Source organism: Neodiprion virginianus, chromosome 3, assembly GCF_021901495.1.
Source record: "Neodiprion virginianus isolate iyNeoVirg1 chromosome 3, iyNeoVirg1.1, whole genome shotgun sequence".
Taxonomy (NCBI): domain Eukaryota; kingdom Metazoa; phylum Arthropoda; class Insecta; order Hymenoptera; family Diprionidae; genus Neodiprion; species Neodiprion virginianus.
In genome coordinates this window covers 5,021,170-5,039,885 of record NC_060879.1, presented here as the reverse complement: position 1 = coordinate 5,039,885, position 18,716 = coordinate 5,021,170, and the positions used below count along the sequence as shown (strand labels likewise).

Here is an 18,716-nt window from a genome sequence, read left to right as displayed (position 1 = left end):
ATTCCGTCATCGTTTTTGACAGCAAGAAATGATTGTAGGAATTTTGATAAATCGTTTCAAAATTTTCAAAGTTACGAAATAACGTGAAAACAGATTTTCAAAATTTTCGTGCATAAATCCTCACGGCTGTTTTTTACAATACCGATTAAAACTTGTGGCAATTTGCAAACGTATTTTATCAACGCTTTTTCCTGGCGATTAATAAATCGGCAACCGTTTCGCACGATTCGTTGTCTAAAAATATCTTTCATCGGATTGTAAAATTTTTTGAAACACAGACCGTCGAAGAACTGAACTTGTATTTTGAAAATTGCGTTTAAAATTTTTCACCAAATTTTGTATTCTAATTCTGGTTCCTTTTTTTGCCCGTGTTTTTCGTGTCAATTTTATTCACGCTCAGTTGATCCGATCTGCCGTACAAACCATGTTGAAATTAGCCGTTTACCCGAATCCAAAGTTGCAGCCGGAGCAGTTTAACACGGGGAAACGTGTCGTCGGTTAACTTTTGAAGTGACCGTTTGGTCTCTGGTATGTACACACACCGGATCAATTGCGGTTCCCCTTAGCTTAACTCTGAACTGAACTGGTTGCTTAACTTTGCGAAAACCAGGCGTCGACGTCTCCAAGTATACATACAACGCGTTGAACAAGTTTCGCGCATCCCTTCCGCTCCCAAGATATACGTGTAACTTTTACAACTCAAATATTGCGAGTCCCTTCTTACTGAACTTGGTTTTTCTTTTCCTTCCGCGGGAATCAAACTCTCGCTGAAGACACGGAAACAAATTGTCGTTTGTACGGGGAAAAACAAAAACATCTATTTTAAAATTATTGTTCTTGGGATACCGAAAAACGCCCTCTTTATTTGAATCCACCAACTTTTCGCCGTCTGTAGAAAATGTGGAAAATAAAAATAAAAAAGGCAAAGTTCAAAGAAGCATTCAGTGTGAAAAATTTCATTTGTTACAGTAACTAGAAAAACTCTTTAAAACAGGTATCGTTAAAAAAAACTGTTTGAATATTGTTGGAATTAGGAAAAACGAGGTAAGCTTAACCATTTTCCAATATCGTCGATCCTTTTTGGTAATTCCAACGTAAGATTAGTTTCTGAGGTTTACTCTACTGTTTTAGTTAAACAAGGCTTTAACGTCAATTTATCGTTGCACAAGCATTAAATTTTCGCAACAGTTGCAAGAAAATCTAGTAACAGCGATCGTAATGAGAAAGAATAGTAACGGATACTGGACTTTTCGTTAACAGCTAGAAAAGTAATTTTCATTTTCTACCTAGAACAATATTTTTCGATTGTGGTAAAAAAAATGAAAATAGTCAAGTACTGAGCGGTAACCGGAACTAAAAATTTCTCTCACTGTCAGTGCTGTCGGAGAATTTTGATTCAAATTCAACATCTGACGGATAAAAACAAGAATAACACAACAAAAAAAAAAAAAAAATAACTAAATAAATAAAAAATAAAAAAAAAAAAAGTTCCAACCGAGATTAAATCCGAATCTGAACCGTGTCGAATTTAACTTGACATTTCTTCGGGTGAATTAAATCCCGAGTTTCTTTGTTTCGTTTATTTGGTCCTCTTGACTTCACTTCTTCGCGTATAAGGGAAAAGGGACGACGGGGATGGGTACGGATCGGAAAGACTCGGACAGTAAAATGTAGATTCCACTTTATTTGATCCTCCCCCTCCCCCCCCTCTCCTCTCCCCTCACCATCGAAGGTAAATTCATTGCCGACTTGCACGTAACGCGACAAATAGAACTTCTCCTCGCGATGCTGGCGTCGGAATAGAAAATTCTTTTCCACGGAGTTACCATCCCTCGTCCCTTTCCGTTCCCGTCGTATTAACGGAGAGGAAAAAGAAAGTGTGTGTGTGTGTGTGTGTGCGAGCGAGAGAGAGAGAGAGAGAGAGAGAGAGAGTGAGTTTTCTCCTCTCTCGTTGGCAACGACGCGACGCGATGTCGTCGTTCGTCTCTTTATGTAAATCAAGCGAATCCAAGACAAGCAATAAAATGTAAAGCAGAACCCTAGTACATCCAGCCCCTTTCATCCATTCCTCGTATATGTACAGGCATGTGTACTACATTGTCTCCCTGTTCGTCACCAATAGACAAACTGTATCCCTCCGCTTTTCGTCGTTTTTGTATCCGTTCTTTTGCCCAGACACGACTCTAATTATCACTCGGATTGCTGTCTCGTTGCAACACCGCATCACACGTTACAGGTTCCCTAATTATGAGACTGTTTTTAAACTCATTGTTTAAATACATAGTCTCAGTTCGCGACGTTCGCCAGTTCAAAGCCTGATCTTGTTACAATACGGCTTCTCACGACGCCACTCGTTATATTTCCGCTCGTTATATTTCCACCCCCTATGATTCCGTTTTTCGTACCGATTGTCCGAACGCTATTCTTAATTTTTTTCCTTTCCGACTTTACATTTTGGTTACACCGTGACACAGCTCGTTACGAGAGTCCACTCGTTATATTTCCGTTCCTTATATTGCCACTCGTCATATTTCCACTCACCACGAGACTGTTTCACGTGTCGAATGTCTGAATACTATTTCTTACTTCTCATAATCACGATTTGACATTTCGATTGTGTTATCAGACCTCTCGTTATGAGAGGCTACTCGTTATATTTCCGCTCGTTATATTTCCGCTCCTTGTGAGGTCGTTTTTCGTGCCGATTGTCCGAACATTGTTTTCAATTTTTTTACGCTTCCGCAAAGTTTTAGCATCAGAAAATATCCGCAATCCACTCGTTCAACCAGGAACCCAAGCTGAGTAATGTTCCATAGATATAATCTATTCCAATGACTCGGTTTCACGTGTCCTTGCACGGTGTTGACGACCTTCACCCAGGACGACCCGCGAAATGAGTCACACGGTACTTTGATTCTGCGTAGAGACGTGCAGTCAAACGGTTCATGATCACAAGTGTTTTCGAGGCGTTCAAAAGAAACGTGTTATTGAATATAACCCCGACCCACTCGCTAATTATCAACTCCCATGATGCCGGTACAACAGGAATGATAATGATAATCACGGTCCCGGATGGATTCTTAATAAGGAGAAGCATGTTTTTAAGTTCATCCAATATAGCCGTGATTTCATAGCCAAATGTCTGATGATATTTTCTGTTGGATATTATCACCATACTATGGATAATTCTATAATGTAGTGCTACGTCATAGCATATTTCGTGTCAAGTTCAAAGTTGGACGGAATGTTGATCGATAAAGAAAATACAACCTCGTAAAATCATGTTCAATGCGATCACGACGAAAATTTGAAAGTTATACACTGTGTCTGACAGCACGTGTAAGTCGGAAGAAAATTTGAAAGGTTTGATCATGAATTTCGTGTGTCAGCTAATATCTGCAATATTTGTTGCAAATTAGTTATTCAACTCCATTAAAGTTCAGGGACTGGAATCGACAGGACTGAATGAAACTTCTGGTAGTCGATGTAGGAGCTTTTAGATTTCAGCATATTTCGGGCGTCTCGAGTCGGTCGTATGAATAGCTCGACGTACGCATTTTCCATTTTACCATCTCACGTTGCTTTATGCGATCTTCTTCGTTTCATTGCTTGCAAATGTTTACCGAGTAAGAAAATACACGTAAGTGGCGTTGATATGATAGACCGATTCAAGAGTGAAAGAAATATTGTTTTTGAAACGAGTAAATGAAGTATTTTCTTGGTGAAAATTTCGATTAGTTAACACCGAGCACTTTGAAAATTGCATCGGGGTTAAATTCAAAGTAATCGGCATGGAAGAAAATTGAATACAGTGAAACTTCAGTTATACGCTTTTCAAGGGACGTGGCAATATTTACGTACAAGTGAGAATAACGTCAATGTGAAATATCTAAATATTCCAAACCTTCGTGATGGGAAAGTGAAAAATTCATAATTTTCAGTGGTGTTACAGGCATCATCTTGTCATTTCATTCACCCGTAACGAACTTAACTATTATCATTACTTAGAGAATTTCACATCAGCACGCGCTAGGTTAACCCTTCGAGAACATACCGGGGCATTCTGGCCCGTACCTTTTACTTCCGAAGCGGCAATTATTCAAAAAATTCTCTATTTACACTTGTTTCTTTTTTATAATCATGACTTATACTCATACTTCCAAACTACACCATCGTATTCCACGACAGCGAAAGTGTACTCCTGAATATTTTCAGGTAGATCGCACTCGTACATTCGAAACGGCAACATTTCAAACGTGGGACATGGTCCTTTTGACCCGGAGTGTTCTCCGTGATCTAAAAAATAGGTTTGTTCCCGAAGGGTTAAGGTTAATCCAGTGACGGTAAGCAAAGATCATCTTTCCGTAGACGAGGCGCTGACCCGAACTTGCCTGAACGTGTTTGGGATAGCAATGGGCGCGAAAGTCGAGCCGCGCCTTCCGTCGGCGGAAAATTACACGAAACGTCGAAAGGCGCGTGCTAACCAGCGGCAGGCGAGTCAAAGGTCCGATCGAAAGATTCGACTAAAGAATCAGCAGCAACGACGTACGACCGAACGGACAACAGCTCCAGGGGACCGAACGCGTGGCGTACGAGTGCGGAAAACTTGGCAAACGAGAAACGTGCGATTTAAATATTTTCACACCGTTTGTAGACGGAAATTTCCAGAACCGAGAAGATTCAACGTATAAACGAGAAAAACGTACAAGTGCGAAAAATACAACTGAGGTTTTACCGTAGCAAAAATAAACCTGCAACGAACGGAATAATTCTGCGGGCCGTGAATGCAGCTGAGAAATCCGCAAGTGACGTTGAATTTAACATCGTGTTTTCACGCTCATCCAGCGTTTGAGCGTTCCTGATTTGTGTGTGCACAAGTGCAAAGTAAACAGCGAGAGGGTCTTCCGGCGTGATTAGCAATAGCGAAGACATTCCAAGGAAGCTTTGCCTCTATTACAGGTTACGCTTATGAAAGGGTCAGGGACGCGGAGCCTTCGACGTGATTGATGACTGATATATAACTATAATATTATGAGACTTTATTACGCAGATATTCCCGACGGGTTGAAAGTATTTCACTAATTTTTTCAATTAGGTAGACATTCGACGAGATAAAAATTATCTTTTACTAAATGAGGGTAAAAGTTCGGTTAAAAAAATTGAAGAAAATCAGGGAAGCTATAATTTGCCTTTGGTACGAAAATCGGATTTTATCATCATCGGGTAACCGGAACAGCTTCATCAAATTACCGCGTATAAGTTTATTTTACAAATTCATCGTCGAGTTAACTTTAACGGGAGTGCAGCTGGGACGCGCCAAAATCGTACCTATTATTAGAATTTTTTTTAAAAAGAAAATGAAAACATTTAGAGTAATTTGAGTTTTAGGACTTTGTTATTTACAGTCATCGCTGTCAAACTTGTAATAGATTGAACAATTTTTTTTTTTTGAGTCAAGAACACATTTTTAGTTCTGAACTCGTAGCCCAAATGTTAAAAAAAATTGATTGACCAATAAATTTTCGGTTTCTAATTAAAAAAAATCTAGCCACGAGGCTCGTAAATTTTAAAGTATGGGTCAAAATTTCAAATTGCTCCAAGTGTTTTCATTTTCTTTGAAAAAAAAAAAAAAAGAAATTCCTAAAATCCCAAAATAAAAGTAGGTACGATTTCAGACCATCCAAGATGTACCTCCCTTCACCCTTAGCCAAAATTATCACACACTTGGGTCTCCTTAATATGATTTCAGGCATTGCCGATTGGTCTGTTCGATTACAGGATCCAACTACAAATCTAGCTCGTTACCACTACGGTTATAATTACGGTAATATTCACAGTCAACGCAATAATGGCAAAACTTGCATTCGGGTCACGTGTGGCTATTGCTTTATCGGAAATGGTTCTACGATCAAAGATTACATTACGTACGCGTGTATATAATGTACAATATAAGCGGTATAAAACCGGGACCGTTATCATCGCTGGCTAAAATCAATCGTTTGAATTAAAAGAGGCTAGAAAAACCATCGGAAAATTTCGCGTTAATTTTTTATTTCACAAAAAAAAAAAAAAAAAAAGTGATTGTTCTTAATACACACGTTATCATTCCATCGCCCGATTTTGTTTCCACTGATTTTAAAATCGTTCCATTTTCGAGAGCAAGGTTTCCCTTGGAAATTATCTACACTCCGAGTTCCTCTCGATTCCCCCTTTCATCTTCGGGTTGTACATAATTTAAAAAAATTTTATTTACCAATTTGTAACGGTACGAGATGTAAATTAAATGGTCGAGAGGAGCTGCGGGGTATAAATGCGAGCACGCTAATTACGGGCAACATTAGCGTTGCGAATTCCCATCCCTCTCCTCTTCCACCCCCCCTTATAACCATCCTCCAAACAGCATCCTGCAACATCGTAACGTTTTATCGTCAACTTTATACTCCTCAGACTCTTAAATTCCCCGCTCGTTAGCCGCAGTCGAGGCTATTATTATACATCTAGATTCTATCCATATACATATATATATATTACATTAGGGTGGTTCTCATTTTGGTCATGTCGGAATTTCTTCTCACTCATCCCCCCCAAAAGTAATCAACGTACATGTGGACAAAAATCTGGCTATTTCCCCGAATTTTTCCGATAACTATAACACGACCCGCCAAGCAGTCGAATTTTTGTATAACAGAAAAATGCACGTGTTTGAAAATTTTTCAAGAAAACGTTCAACTACTTGAAAACTGTTTCTAATGAAACAAATTAAGAAAAAAAATAAAAATTTCCCCCAACTATTCTGGAGAAAATTTAATGCTCTGTAAAAAAGATCTCTTGTAAAATTTTTCTAAATCTAATACTTACGCATGGAGTTGCAAATTTTGTTAAAACTCTTGTTGTTATACATATATACCTGTACTGTCGTTTTGTATTATATTTTTAAAAACTAGCTGGCACCGATTTTATGACGTTGAATTTGAAACTACCGGTGTTAAATAAGAACAACTTTTTCCAACAAGTTGTTTTCGATTATTTATATCACCGGAGCGTTAAGGTGAACCTGCGACATATATTTCAATTTAATTTCATCCCTCCGGGTGTAACGAAATGAGAACACCAGTTGCGCAATAGCAGCTGGAGGATGACTACGACTCGAGGCCAATAAATGTATAAAATTCGATTAGAAGCTGTCTGCAGACTTGAAGGGTGATAGAAGCCGGCGTTTAATCCTCGGAATAAATTCCCTCGAGTTTTTATAAAGCGAGTTGGAGTAAGAAAAAAAAAAAAATGGCGAGATCGCTGCGAATTGATTGTCGACGAAAATATTTGATAATGCATAAATTTGAAACGTTAATTTGTCGAATAAATTATTACCGCAGACCGCGAATGAGTCGCCGTTTATAAAAGCCACAAAATCACGAAAATCACGGTTGATGTAACGAACCTTTGTAGAATGAAAAGGAAGGGGGGGAGAATTCTCAATTTCCATCGTTTTCGTAAGCCAATTAGCCACATCGATTCGACCAGGAGGGGCACTCGGAACTTTTCTTACAGAAAATTCGCCGGTCTAAATTCTGGAGCACCCTTGAATTCAGGTTCACTGCTCGGCGGCTCGACCCGCGAGAGGAAAGAGAGAGAGAGAGAGAGAGAGAGAGAGAGAGAGAGAGAGAGAGAGAGAGAGAGAGAGAGAGAGAGAGAAAATGAAAGAAAGAGGAAAAGACGGTTGCCCGTTCGTCCAACTGGCAGTGATACAGCATCACAAGTTTACTTACCATGAATACACATAATTGTTTTACTTCTGAATTAGACTCGTTAAATCCTACAGTTCTTGGGAAATTTCTTCTGTGTGAAAAATTAAAAAATTTCTATAATATATATAATCTACCAGATATATCGTTAAATTTAGGAAATATAACAATGTTTTTTTTTTTGCTCATTGTGAACGGCTAGATTGAGCCGTTATAGATAAGCTTTATTCTTGAATATTGATCGGATAATCAGTGGGAGTCAGAGAATTTATAAGGATTAGCACGGGAAAAATCGTTACTTCGCACGTTTAGGATTGTCTGAAATTTATTAAACCATGACAAACACGACATATTCATATATTTTGACGAATTAACTCCTTGAAGGCCATTAAAAAATTGTTACGTTAACGTCACTAACTTCAGCCTCGTAGGAATTTTTGATTTTTAAATTTCATCAATTTTCAAGTTTGAAACGATTGCGTCCCTTGCCAAGTTGTTATTATAATGAGTGAAATAAAAATACCTGCCTTATCGTATAAAATATTGAAAAAAAAATTGTCCCATTATGGAAAAGAAAACAGTTTTTGAGAGTCGTTTGCTTGTTTGTTTTTTTTTCAAATCGAAATCACTCTCAACATTAACAAATAATTAACCAGTCGAATAAAAAGATTTTCCCCATTATACAAATCGCAACTAGTATTTTCGCTTATCAGCGAGCTACCATTTCAGATTTTAAAAAACCCGCTTCTACACTTAACGCCTTTACATTTTCTTACAGAGTTAGGATGAAAGCTTTGCCACGCCGACGAAGACGAGGTTGACAATCGTTGTAATTCGCACGAAGTATGAAAAAAATGAAAATGGTTGAAATCGATCGATACGGCATGTAAAATCCATAACCAACCACTCTCGAAGACTTAGGACTTTAGGCATACATATATATATCTATAACGATAACGAAACTGTGCGTCAGAGTTTAAGCGCAGTATTGTAATGGCGGGAAAGGACTACGTATATATATATATATATATATATATATATATATATATATATATATATATATATACTTTGTCCCGTTAATAGGATTACCGGCAATAAGCCAGTTCACGGTCCCTCCAGAAACCTCATGATTTACCAATCGCGTCTCTCTTCAGCTGCCGCTTTCAAACCTAGTTATGCAATTCCAGGCACAGTGGCTAGGCGGTATTTAGGACAGGGATAGATTCTAGATCATAGATGAGGTCATCCTTGAAACAGGCTCAACGAATCGCCCGAGACTTTCAAGTATGAAAAAATCAAAGGTCTTTGCTGCGAAACGATACGAAGAATATTTTCAAACGATGAAGAAGAAACGACTGAAATAAAAAAACAACAACAATTCTTAGATCACGATCGATGCGGATGTGCGAAGCAAATTTTTTTCAAATTCGTACGATTGAATCTGAGACTCATAAAAAAAAAAAAAAAATAAATAAATAAAACGTTTATGTTGGCACGAATTTCTTGCACGGTACCAGAAATTCCGGATAAATTTCAAAACCTCTAATTTTGAGTTACCCGAGTAAGAGGGATCGTCCACACACACACACACACACACATATATAGCCTACACGAGGATTAAGTTAAGGAGTGATTAATCATCCCCGAGAATGGTTGTATTCAACGATGCACGGATCCGTATAATGATTTTTTTAACACATGATACACACACGCGCGCGGCAGGTGTTTCCGACGCGTATGTTTAATCCGTATTAACATTAGTAAACATTAGGCGAAGGATTATCGTCTAATCCGGCTTCACCACGAGTTGGCTGCAGAAGCAGAAACAGAAGCAGAAGCAGAAGCAAAGGCGGCTGCCATTATAATCATACCTGCTTAAGATTACTTCGGCGCAACGGTGTTTTGCGAACCGAAAATTTGATGTTAAACGGTAATCCCGCTTAACTCTGCTCTCCTCCTTTATTCCCTTTGCCTTCTCTCCTCTATCCTTCCTTCCTTCCTTCCTTCCTTCCTTTCTCCCTTTTCTCATCGTCCTTTGAAGCTTCTCTACACCCTTTTAACGCGAAGCTTTACTTTCTTCGCAGTCGAAATACGAGCTGCAAATCCTCTCATTCAAGAATTGTGCGAAAACAACTTACCGACGACGCTGCTAACAAATTTAACCTTGCGACGCGCGGTTCCTAAATTCGTTTTTTTTTTTGTTTTTTAACCACGTCGAAACATTTTTTTTTTTTTTTGAAACATGTTTAGACAAAAATTTATCGATACAACTCTAGTCACATCGAGAGGTATAATATTTCAAAACATTTTCCGGACAGGCTAGAATTTTGGTGTAATATAATATTGTTAAGATCGAATATGTACTTGAAGAAAAAAAAATATAAGGATTTTTGGTCGTTATTAAGTACCATTTGTATACTTTTTTCCTTAAAAATTCATTTCTTTCATTGGCGCCTGATATATCGACGGTGGAATGGAATATATATATATATATATGTAACGGCTGTGTCACTAGAAAAATGTCAAATCGTCGTGTCGAACAAGCTCGAACCGCCTGTAGTTTGCAGAATGGTCTGCTGACCCAGCATTTGGTCAGCAATTTCAACAGGGTGGGTGGTGTTAATGAGCGTCGTCAGTGCTGAGTTGACCCCGAGGCTGATCCCTGGATTTTGGATTTAGACTTCATTCGAATGATTTTAATCACGCGTGTCGGAAACCGAAAGAAATTGATCGCGCAAAGATAAAAATAACAAATTTCCTCCCAGCAAAAATATACTTCGTTAAATTCCATCCGATAAAGTGTTCGAGAAAAGTTTGATACTGAATAGGAAAAAAAAAAAAAAAAAAATTGAGATTGTTTTGAGATTATGTGATAAAACGGAGAGAAAAATAACCTGTTTGTGATTAGATGTTTTTCATGGCGGTTAAAATTTCGGAATGATCAGAAGATACATGGTTAATAATAACGAAGTTTCCAAGACGCCATTAAATTAGTTTCGCAATATTTCAAACGGTGAAAAGTCTAAATTTTAGAATTGTAAGAATGAATAAAGATTTATCAAGAGTAGTAAATACAAGGCTTGTTACGGATACGGATATTTATACCGACATTTCGAGTGTCGGTAAAATGTCGGTACAGGAATCTGTATCCAGAACCGACACCTTGCATTGCTACTGTCAAGTCAAAACACAGAATCATCGAATCGTCAAAACGTAGAAATTCCGACGATTCTATACATCGTTTTTCTTCAATTCGACTTTCTAAATTTTCGATGCCCTACATTGTAAAATTCTAATAAAAAAAAATAGATCCTACCATTTCTAAAAATTAAATATTCTAACCCTGCTGTTTCTTTCCATACCAACGTATATTAAACCTTCTCGAGTACCTTTCACCCATTTCAAAAGTCACATTTTGCGATAGCGTGTGAGCGGAGTTGAGAATGTCGAATTGCGAGATCGGTACGTCGTGAATCAGAGACGTTGAAAAACAGTGGCTATACGTTCATCCTAATTTATTGCAAAGAATCGTACTTGACGTGTTTGAATTTAGGCTTGACGCAGTGTAGTATAAGACCGAGGGCGACGGAGAAAAATATTCGTTTCGATTTTTCAACGTCTTATGCCTTTATACCCCTAGGCCACGTGTCCCTCGTTCACGTTCGGTGTTCTTTTTTTTTTTTTCATTTATCCATTTAATTTTTTTTTTTTCTTCACATCTCTTTCGTGCTTTTATTTTCCGCTTCGGTTCGAGCTGCCAGGTAAATAACTGCGGTTGGGCAGAATAAAAAAAAAAAAAAGGGCTGGAGAAAAATTTTGGAACGAAAAGCGAAACAGTTTCCTCATTCGTCGCGTTTATACATAATAAATGTTGTAACGCGTGTTCCTAAAGGGCGAAACATCAAAAGCCTCTTTTGAAAACCAGGCTATCCGTCTTCTTCTCTTGCCCGCGTTATACCGAGTATTTCATAAAAAAAAAAAAACTAGGGATATACCGGGATATACTTATAACCCTATCGAGGGTGGTCGCTCTTGTATGACGAGATCCCTTGTCAAACGTCGATTATCGGATACATGATTTTTTTTTTTTTTTTTTATACACTTTTCGCCCTTCTTTTCACGAGGGATTTCGTCGTGTAACGAGAATTTTTCACCATATTATCAAGAGTTTGATACCCATTTTCCTCAGGATTTCGTCAAATTTATAAAAAAATTATGTTGCGAAATATTTTCTTGCAAAGTTTTATGTACAAGATTTGCTGCACGAAATATTACGTACATAATCTAAAAATTTTTTTGTACACGTTTTGCGAAAATGTTACAAGCTTCGTAAGTCATTGCAGATTTTATAATATTTTTTTAATACTCGTTTTGATTTTACGGGATTTTGTCGTGATATCGAGCAAGAGAATTTGAATATTTTACTTTTTTAAATAACTTTCTAAAATTTCACATACCCCCCTGAAAAAAGAGAAGCAAAATTTTTTTAAGCCTCATTAGACTTCCAACGATACAATCGATTTAAACAAGTCTCGTGAAACTGATAATATTTCATGGTATTTTCAACGCCCTCCACGTTCATCCCTTGACTTTTTTCACCAGCAAAGTCGCACGAAAATTCCGTTACGATAATATGACAAATGGTGGGAACGGGGGAAAAAAATAAAAAAAAAAAACTAAAATATATACGGAATAGTGATTCAAAAGCCGCGTTATTATTAACCATCGCATAAATTTTCCTTCTACCTCGACTTTCGTATACGTGATTTTCGTTCCGTTATTACGCAGGACCTCGGAAATTCCGCACGCGTGTAAGAACCCTTATTTGCCGAACAACTGTGACCGTGATCTTCAACTTAGTACGAAGGTACCTACCTACATTGTATACAGAGCATGAGGTAATGTACTTTAAATACACGCTCGCGGAGCTCCGTGATCATGCAGGGTTGAAGAGAGTTACATTCACGGTGACCTAATACACAAGAGCGAAACAAGGTTGGGGTGATCTTCTCTCCGAGGAGTAGGAGCTTGATGCGAACTGTGGATGCGGAGGGGGTAACGGAACTTGCCGAGCTTTGCATAAGCTCGCGAGCTTTACCAGCGCAACTATAAACCCGGCACGTGCCCAACTCGCGAAAGCCATTTTCATTTCACCAGTCTCCTTATTACAATCCCTCAGGGCGCAGTGCTTACACACATTTCTCCGTTAAAACCGACTGCCTCTAAGACTGATTCTCCATAAATTGATCGAAAGAAGATAAGAAGGAAAAGCTTGGGAAAGAAAGCCGGAGGAACAACCAATGAGCTGGTAAAGTCATATTTGTAATAACATCAATACAAGGCCCGTTCTAGTTACAGATTCCTGTACCGACATTTTACCGACACTCAGGAGACACAAGCGTTCTTCTAGAACGTTCTAGAACAATGCAAGACCGGTTCTGGATACAGATTCCTGTACCGGCATTTTACCGACACTCCCGAGGTACAAAACGTTTTTCTAGAACGTTGTAGAAAAAAATATCTGGATCTTGGAAATGTGGGCACAGGAAACGGTATTCGGAGCCGGCCTTGTATTGCTACTTATAACGTGAAAGCAGCCTGCATTAAAAGACCTTCGTGAAGATTTGATCGCGGTAAAATCAGGGCGGTAAGTTTCGGAGTAGCACCTTACACGACTCGCGTGAGAAGAGAGTACAAAAGGATTGCCAAGTCCATTTGCGGGTCCGGATTATAGTACAGAGTCGATACTGCAGGGTTGCAAACTCGGCTGTCCAACGTAGCGATCTATCACTAGAAAATTCACTACCCCACCGTTACTTTCCATGCCATCCCGTTCCTCTTTCACAGGGTGAAAGATAAACACGCGGAGATAAACCGGAGCTGGTTATACGTCGCGCAGTCGTAAACGCCGGTTTTTTTTTTTATTTATTTTTTTTTATTCACAACACGCGGGTCGCGTATATAGGTACAAGGTAATTAGGATCGTGGAAGGTAAAAGAGGAGGAGGGTGGAGTCCTTTTTTTACATCGACGTTGAAACGTCCGAATCTAGGACGCAGATAAGCTACGACAACTTTTTCCTCCCCACCCTCTTCGTTCCCTTTTTCTTCTATTCACGACGGCCGGATCCACGGCTATTCATCATCGATCAATTACATCGTGTTCAATGGTTTTGAGGTCATCGTAAGGTAGGGTAATGAAATATTGACGAAAAGACATCTCGCAGAAACTAAAGATGGAGAGACTGTTTCGAGCAGACCTTGACTCTTCGAATGTTAATTCTATAACCGGAAACCAAGTCTTTGAGTCGAATAAAAAAAAAAAAAAAAAAAAATCACCGAATGCCGCTTAAGAGTTCCAGACTTTGACCGTTGTTGAAATTGGCTCGAATGATTTTCGGATTCCGATTTATCTCTAACGTCTTCATTTTGTCTGATTTCAGGAGCTGGACCATCAAGCTGGTGCGGGACGGAAATTTGTTCGCCGAAGACGCGGTATTCGAGAGTTCGAAGGGCGCGATTCCCTTCGACACAAACCGAGCATACATCGGTAGTATTATAGGTGAGAGCTGTAGTAGCAAATGCGATTCTTGGTACAATCATACATACGTGCGGCTAAAAACGTCGGACTAAAATTGTTCCGGTATTTTGAGGTTGAAAGGGGTTGAAAAGATGTGAGAGGAGGAGGAGGAGGAGGAGGAGGAGAAACGGTGGCGCAGCGTGAGACGAAGAAGACGATATTTGAACCTGGCAAAGTTATGAATACGTGAAAACCACCCTCTCGACCCTCCCCTTCACCCTCTGCCCTTTGCCCTCTGCCCTCTGCCACCGTCGCTGGTATATATACCTACACTTGTTCGAATGGTTATTTCCGTCGGTATTGATTTTTTATTATCGTTCCCTTACCTCCTGCGGCTTTCACTGTCTTTTTCACGTCTATAGCCAACCCTCAGCTACCTCGCTTGCACCCACGTGCATGCGCACACACGTGGAACCTTAGGGACGGTGGGAGGGTTAAAGGAGCATCTGTAACACACCCCGAGAAATCTTTCTCTCGAGCTTGTATCATTCATTTTCAGCGGTTTTATGCCCCTTCTTTAAATCCTTTAGGGGACGGTAAGAAAAAATGCCGCCAACTTTTCTTCGAATAACTTTTTTTTTTTCCATAATCCTTTCGGCACACGTTTCAGTTATATATTACACCGCGAACTTTGGAAATCTTTCGGCTCTCGGTTGGCATTGATACATGTGCTCCGATGATCCGCCTATACTCTTATACTTTTTGGTACTGATCATTCGAGCCAGAGGATCTTAATTACAACCGAAATCAAGTATACGATTCGGTTGCAAAAGTCCTTTAAATTTGTTCGAATTTAATTATGTGGAAACCTTCGATTCGCGTTAAATAAATTAAATCCGTGGATTTGAATTGATTTAAAGAAATATTTGAAAGGTATTGAACTTCAAATTGAGGCACCAATTCTAGTCATTTTGTGAGTTGAATTTTATCAAAATTACTAAAACCATCGACTTGAAATTACTATAATTCAATGCGGCAAGTTTACCCTAAAGTCTTGTGACTTTACTGTAAGAGAAAAAAAGAAACAAAAAAAAAAATCCCTACAAATATCGACAAAACTACACAAGTCTGCTTCAATTTCTTTCAAAATAGTCTCACGATTCATTGTCACTATAAAGTATAAGATCGAGTTTCGGACCAATCGGCACAGAATGTTATTATCACCGCCCCAAAATCCCCGCGGAATAAGATGAAATATTTTTTTCGTCAAGTACTAAGAAGCTTATCGGCGTCTCTAGCCGGAAGTTTGGACAACCGGTTGGACGGTGAAGATTCCGTGAGAATAACGGCTGGGTGTGAGAATGGAATATTATATATATATATATGTATATGTATATATACCTACGATTGCAGGCAAGGGTGTAGGAATAGTTATATATCCCCTGACTTTATGCCGGTTAGACTCATAAGCTCGTTCACCCGGTAACCAGAAATATATAGAGTGTAATAAAACTTTGACGCCTCGTAAAATGAAAGAGGGGGGGGGGATGAAGGGGAGGAAAATAAAAGTAAAAAGCTCGACGGGTAGTGCTGGCGGGTTAAAAATTCAGGGAATTTGAGCCGCTCTTCGAAACTCGGTGGAAATGAGACAACATTACTCGGTTGAATTTCGAATTCCTGCAGCTGGTGTAAAAGAAATTATTTTCCAAACTTCAAGCGAAGGATGATTTAGGCATAAGACTTGTACCGTGAGCACGATGTCAGTCGGGAAATTAGGCAGGCAAAGCGGTTTTTGAGGCTTTGGGTGACAAGTTTACATATTTACACTTCCTCCTTGCCGCGGTTACCGCACGACGAAGTGGGGCAGGAAAAACCGGCTTTAGGGTTGTGTTATTTTTTTATTTTTTTTATTTTTTTTAAGATCGACCCCAAAGCGACGTAATGTGACCCCTCTCGGTTTAGAGGTGAACGAGGCGTGAGATAATCTCTTCCCTTAAAGGTAAACGTTCCTCGGATACAAGCGACTGTGCATTTTTCATTTGCTCGCTGTGTGTTGTTCCATTTTTTCCTTCTTTTTTTTTTTTTTCCATTTTTTGCTCGTAATCTGAAATACTTTTTCCCCGCTGAGAGGCTTTTCGTACAAAAAATTTCCCTTCTCTTCAACTCTGCGGGAAATTTTTTAATCGGTGATAACGTGATCTCGAGGATATAGGAGGAATGTATGTTAAATAGATGAGTTTTGAAAAAAAAACGAAAAAGGAAACGATGCTTACGAACAAATGTGAAAGACAGAGTAATTGGGATGGTGGATTTCGATACCACTGAAAACAAGAGCCTCCGGCATTTCTAGGGGGTGAGAATTGAGCGAGGCAGGAGGGGAAAGGTAATTTGAAAACCATACAATTTATTGAACAAAGAAAGCGCTAAGCCGTTCCGGCGGGACTCTAATGAGCCCAACGGGTGCAACGCGGGGAAACTAAAGAAGAAGAAAGGAGAAGAGAAAGAGTGAGAGAGAGGGAGAAGGAGGGAAAAAAGTAAAGGAAGGGAGCAAACGGAAATAAAAGTAAAACCTAAAAATAAGTTGTGAGGAAACAAGGAGGAGTTAAAGAAAAGAGGAGGTCGGGTTTAAAGTTTCGAGGAAGAGACAGCGAGAAAGAAAGAATGAAAGAAAGAGAGAGAGAGAGAGAGAGAGAGAGAGAGAGAGAGATGAGTATAGCTTGAAAAGTAGGAAGCTTTATTGCTTAATTAGCACGGCGTGCCAATTATCAACCGGGAAGAAAACGAAGAAGAAAATATGAGGGATAAATGTAAAAAAATAAAACAAGAACCAAGTTTTGTTGCTTTAAAAGCCTGCCCGATGGCGGTGATGGCCTGGGTCAAACTATACGAGGTGAAGAAAAATAAAGGAGGAATGATATGAAAGATATAAGGAAACGAATATAAGAAACCGAGTAAAAAGAACCGACGGTAATCAGATTTTTAAAGAAAGCAAAATTATCCGGTATATGAATTGCTTGTGAATTCTGTCCGTGGAAAATTTTTGAGAAATATATTTAACGATGAAGCGTGTATTTGTAAAGTGAAAAAAAATTTATCCGTACAAATATTTATCCGGATGATAACGAAAAGATAAAACATAGGTCTGATCGTTTTTTCTCAATTCAGTATCAAAGTTCAGTATCAAAAAAAAAAAAAAAAGGATCTTTCGTACCGAAAAACCTGTTTCAAATATTAGAAAGGTAAAAATGAAAACATCGTTCCGATAGTAGTACAGAGGAAAGGCTAAATTGAAAATTGTTCGTAAAGTAGGGAAGGAAAAATAAGGAGAGAGAAAAAAAAATAAAACAAAACAACGGACAAACGTATCGCGAATTTGAGGCAATTTCAAGGATCGACGATACGCGATTACGGTTTCTCAGCGGGAATCCCGAGTGTGTAAGTACCAATTGTACCGGGTGTTCGGTGCAGGCAAAAAAGGAATTCCTCGCTGTTCGATAACCATCAAAAGACGGGAAAACCGATCCGTTATAGAAGGTATAAAATAAGAAATATCATTTTCGTTATTTTCCCGGATTCGCGGACATCTCGACGTAGGTATACGGCAAATATCTTTGTCGCTTTCGTTTCCTCTTCTCGATTTCACCCCCTCCCCCCCCCCCCCCCAACCCCCGCCTGATACATGGACATCCTCTCATCGTTACGCTTCGAAGTGGTCAGTTGTTTCTCGATTATATCGTCTCACGACTAGGCGGCAGAGATCCTACTCGTCCTTCTCGTCCTTGGGCGAGAGGATAACAGGGGGGGGGGGGGCGAGGGGGGGGGGGGGGGGGGTCGAGGGCAAAAGGGGCAGCAGTAATTCTATACCTACAATCCAATATTTGCTCGAGGATCTCCTCTCCTCGGGTCTCAGACGGGTTTGCTCTTGAATTTCGTGCCGGTAAACCCGGAAGCGATAATCTTTTATTTTTTTTTTTTACTTCTTTTTTGCAAGGAAAACCCCCGGATGGCGGAGAAATTATTCACGGACACGCCGAGCCGACGATTACGCGTTTAGCAGCAGCAGCCGTCGAGAGAGGCGGGGACAGGAATCGAGTCCTGGATCCTAGCCATCTCGGCCCACCTCGACATTCATAACCCTCCGGCTGGCTCGAGGCTTGGCATGATCCTTGGGATGAGGGTCCTGAAATAACCCGGGATGAACGCTAATCAGATACCTTTGAGAGGGGCTCGCGGGCTAACCGCAACAAGAAGACTCTTTCTTTCCAGTTACTTTTTTTTTTTTTTTCTTCTTTTTCTTTTGTTTGTTTTTTCTTCCTACTTTTTCAAAATCACGCGAAAGAGCAACCCTGCGACATTAGCCTTCTTCTTTTCTTTTTTTTTTAATACGTTGTAACGTCGACGGTGTGACATTTCCATTCGTTCGTTTTCAGACATATACCTAACATAGTCTGTAACG

At 39.4% G+C, this 18,716-nt stretch overlaps 1 protein-coding gene and 1 long non-coding RNA gene across 4 annotated transcripts in view; one reads left to right on the top strand and one right to left on the bottom strand.

Annotated features, from left to right (window-relative positions):
• Nucleotides 1–18,716, top strand: part of LOC124301176 (disintegrin and metalloproteinase domain-containing protein 10-like) — an 88,163-nt gene that overhangs the window by 24,271 nt on the left and 45,176 nt on the right. For all 3 annotated transcript variants that reach the window (XM_046755932.1, XM_046755931.1, XM_046755933.1), the window contains exon 3: nt 14,184–14,302. In XM_046755932.1, the coding sequence (XP_046611888.1) occupies nt 14,184–14,302 (119 nt within the window). The remainder of the gene's footprint in view (nt 1–14,183; nt 14,303–18,716) is intronic.
• The window catches only part of LOC124301183 (uncharacterized), a 52,065-nt gene that overhangs the window by 25,273 nt on the left and 8,076 nt on the right, over nt 1–18,716 (bottom strand). The gene's annotated exons all lie outside the window — the stretch shown is intronic.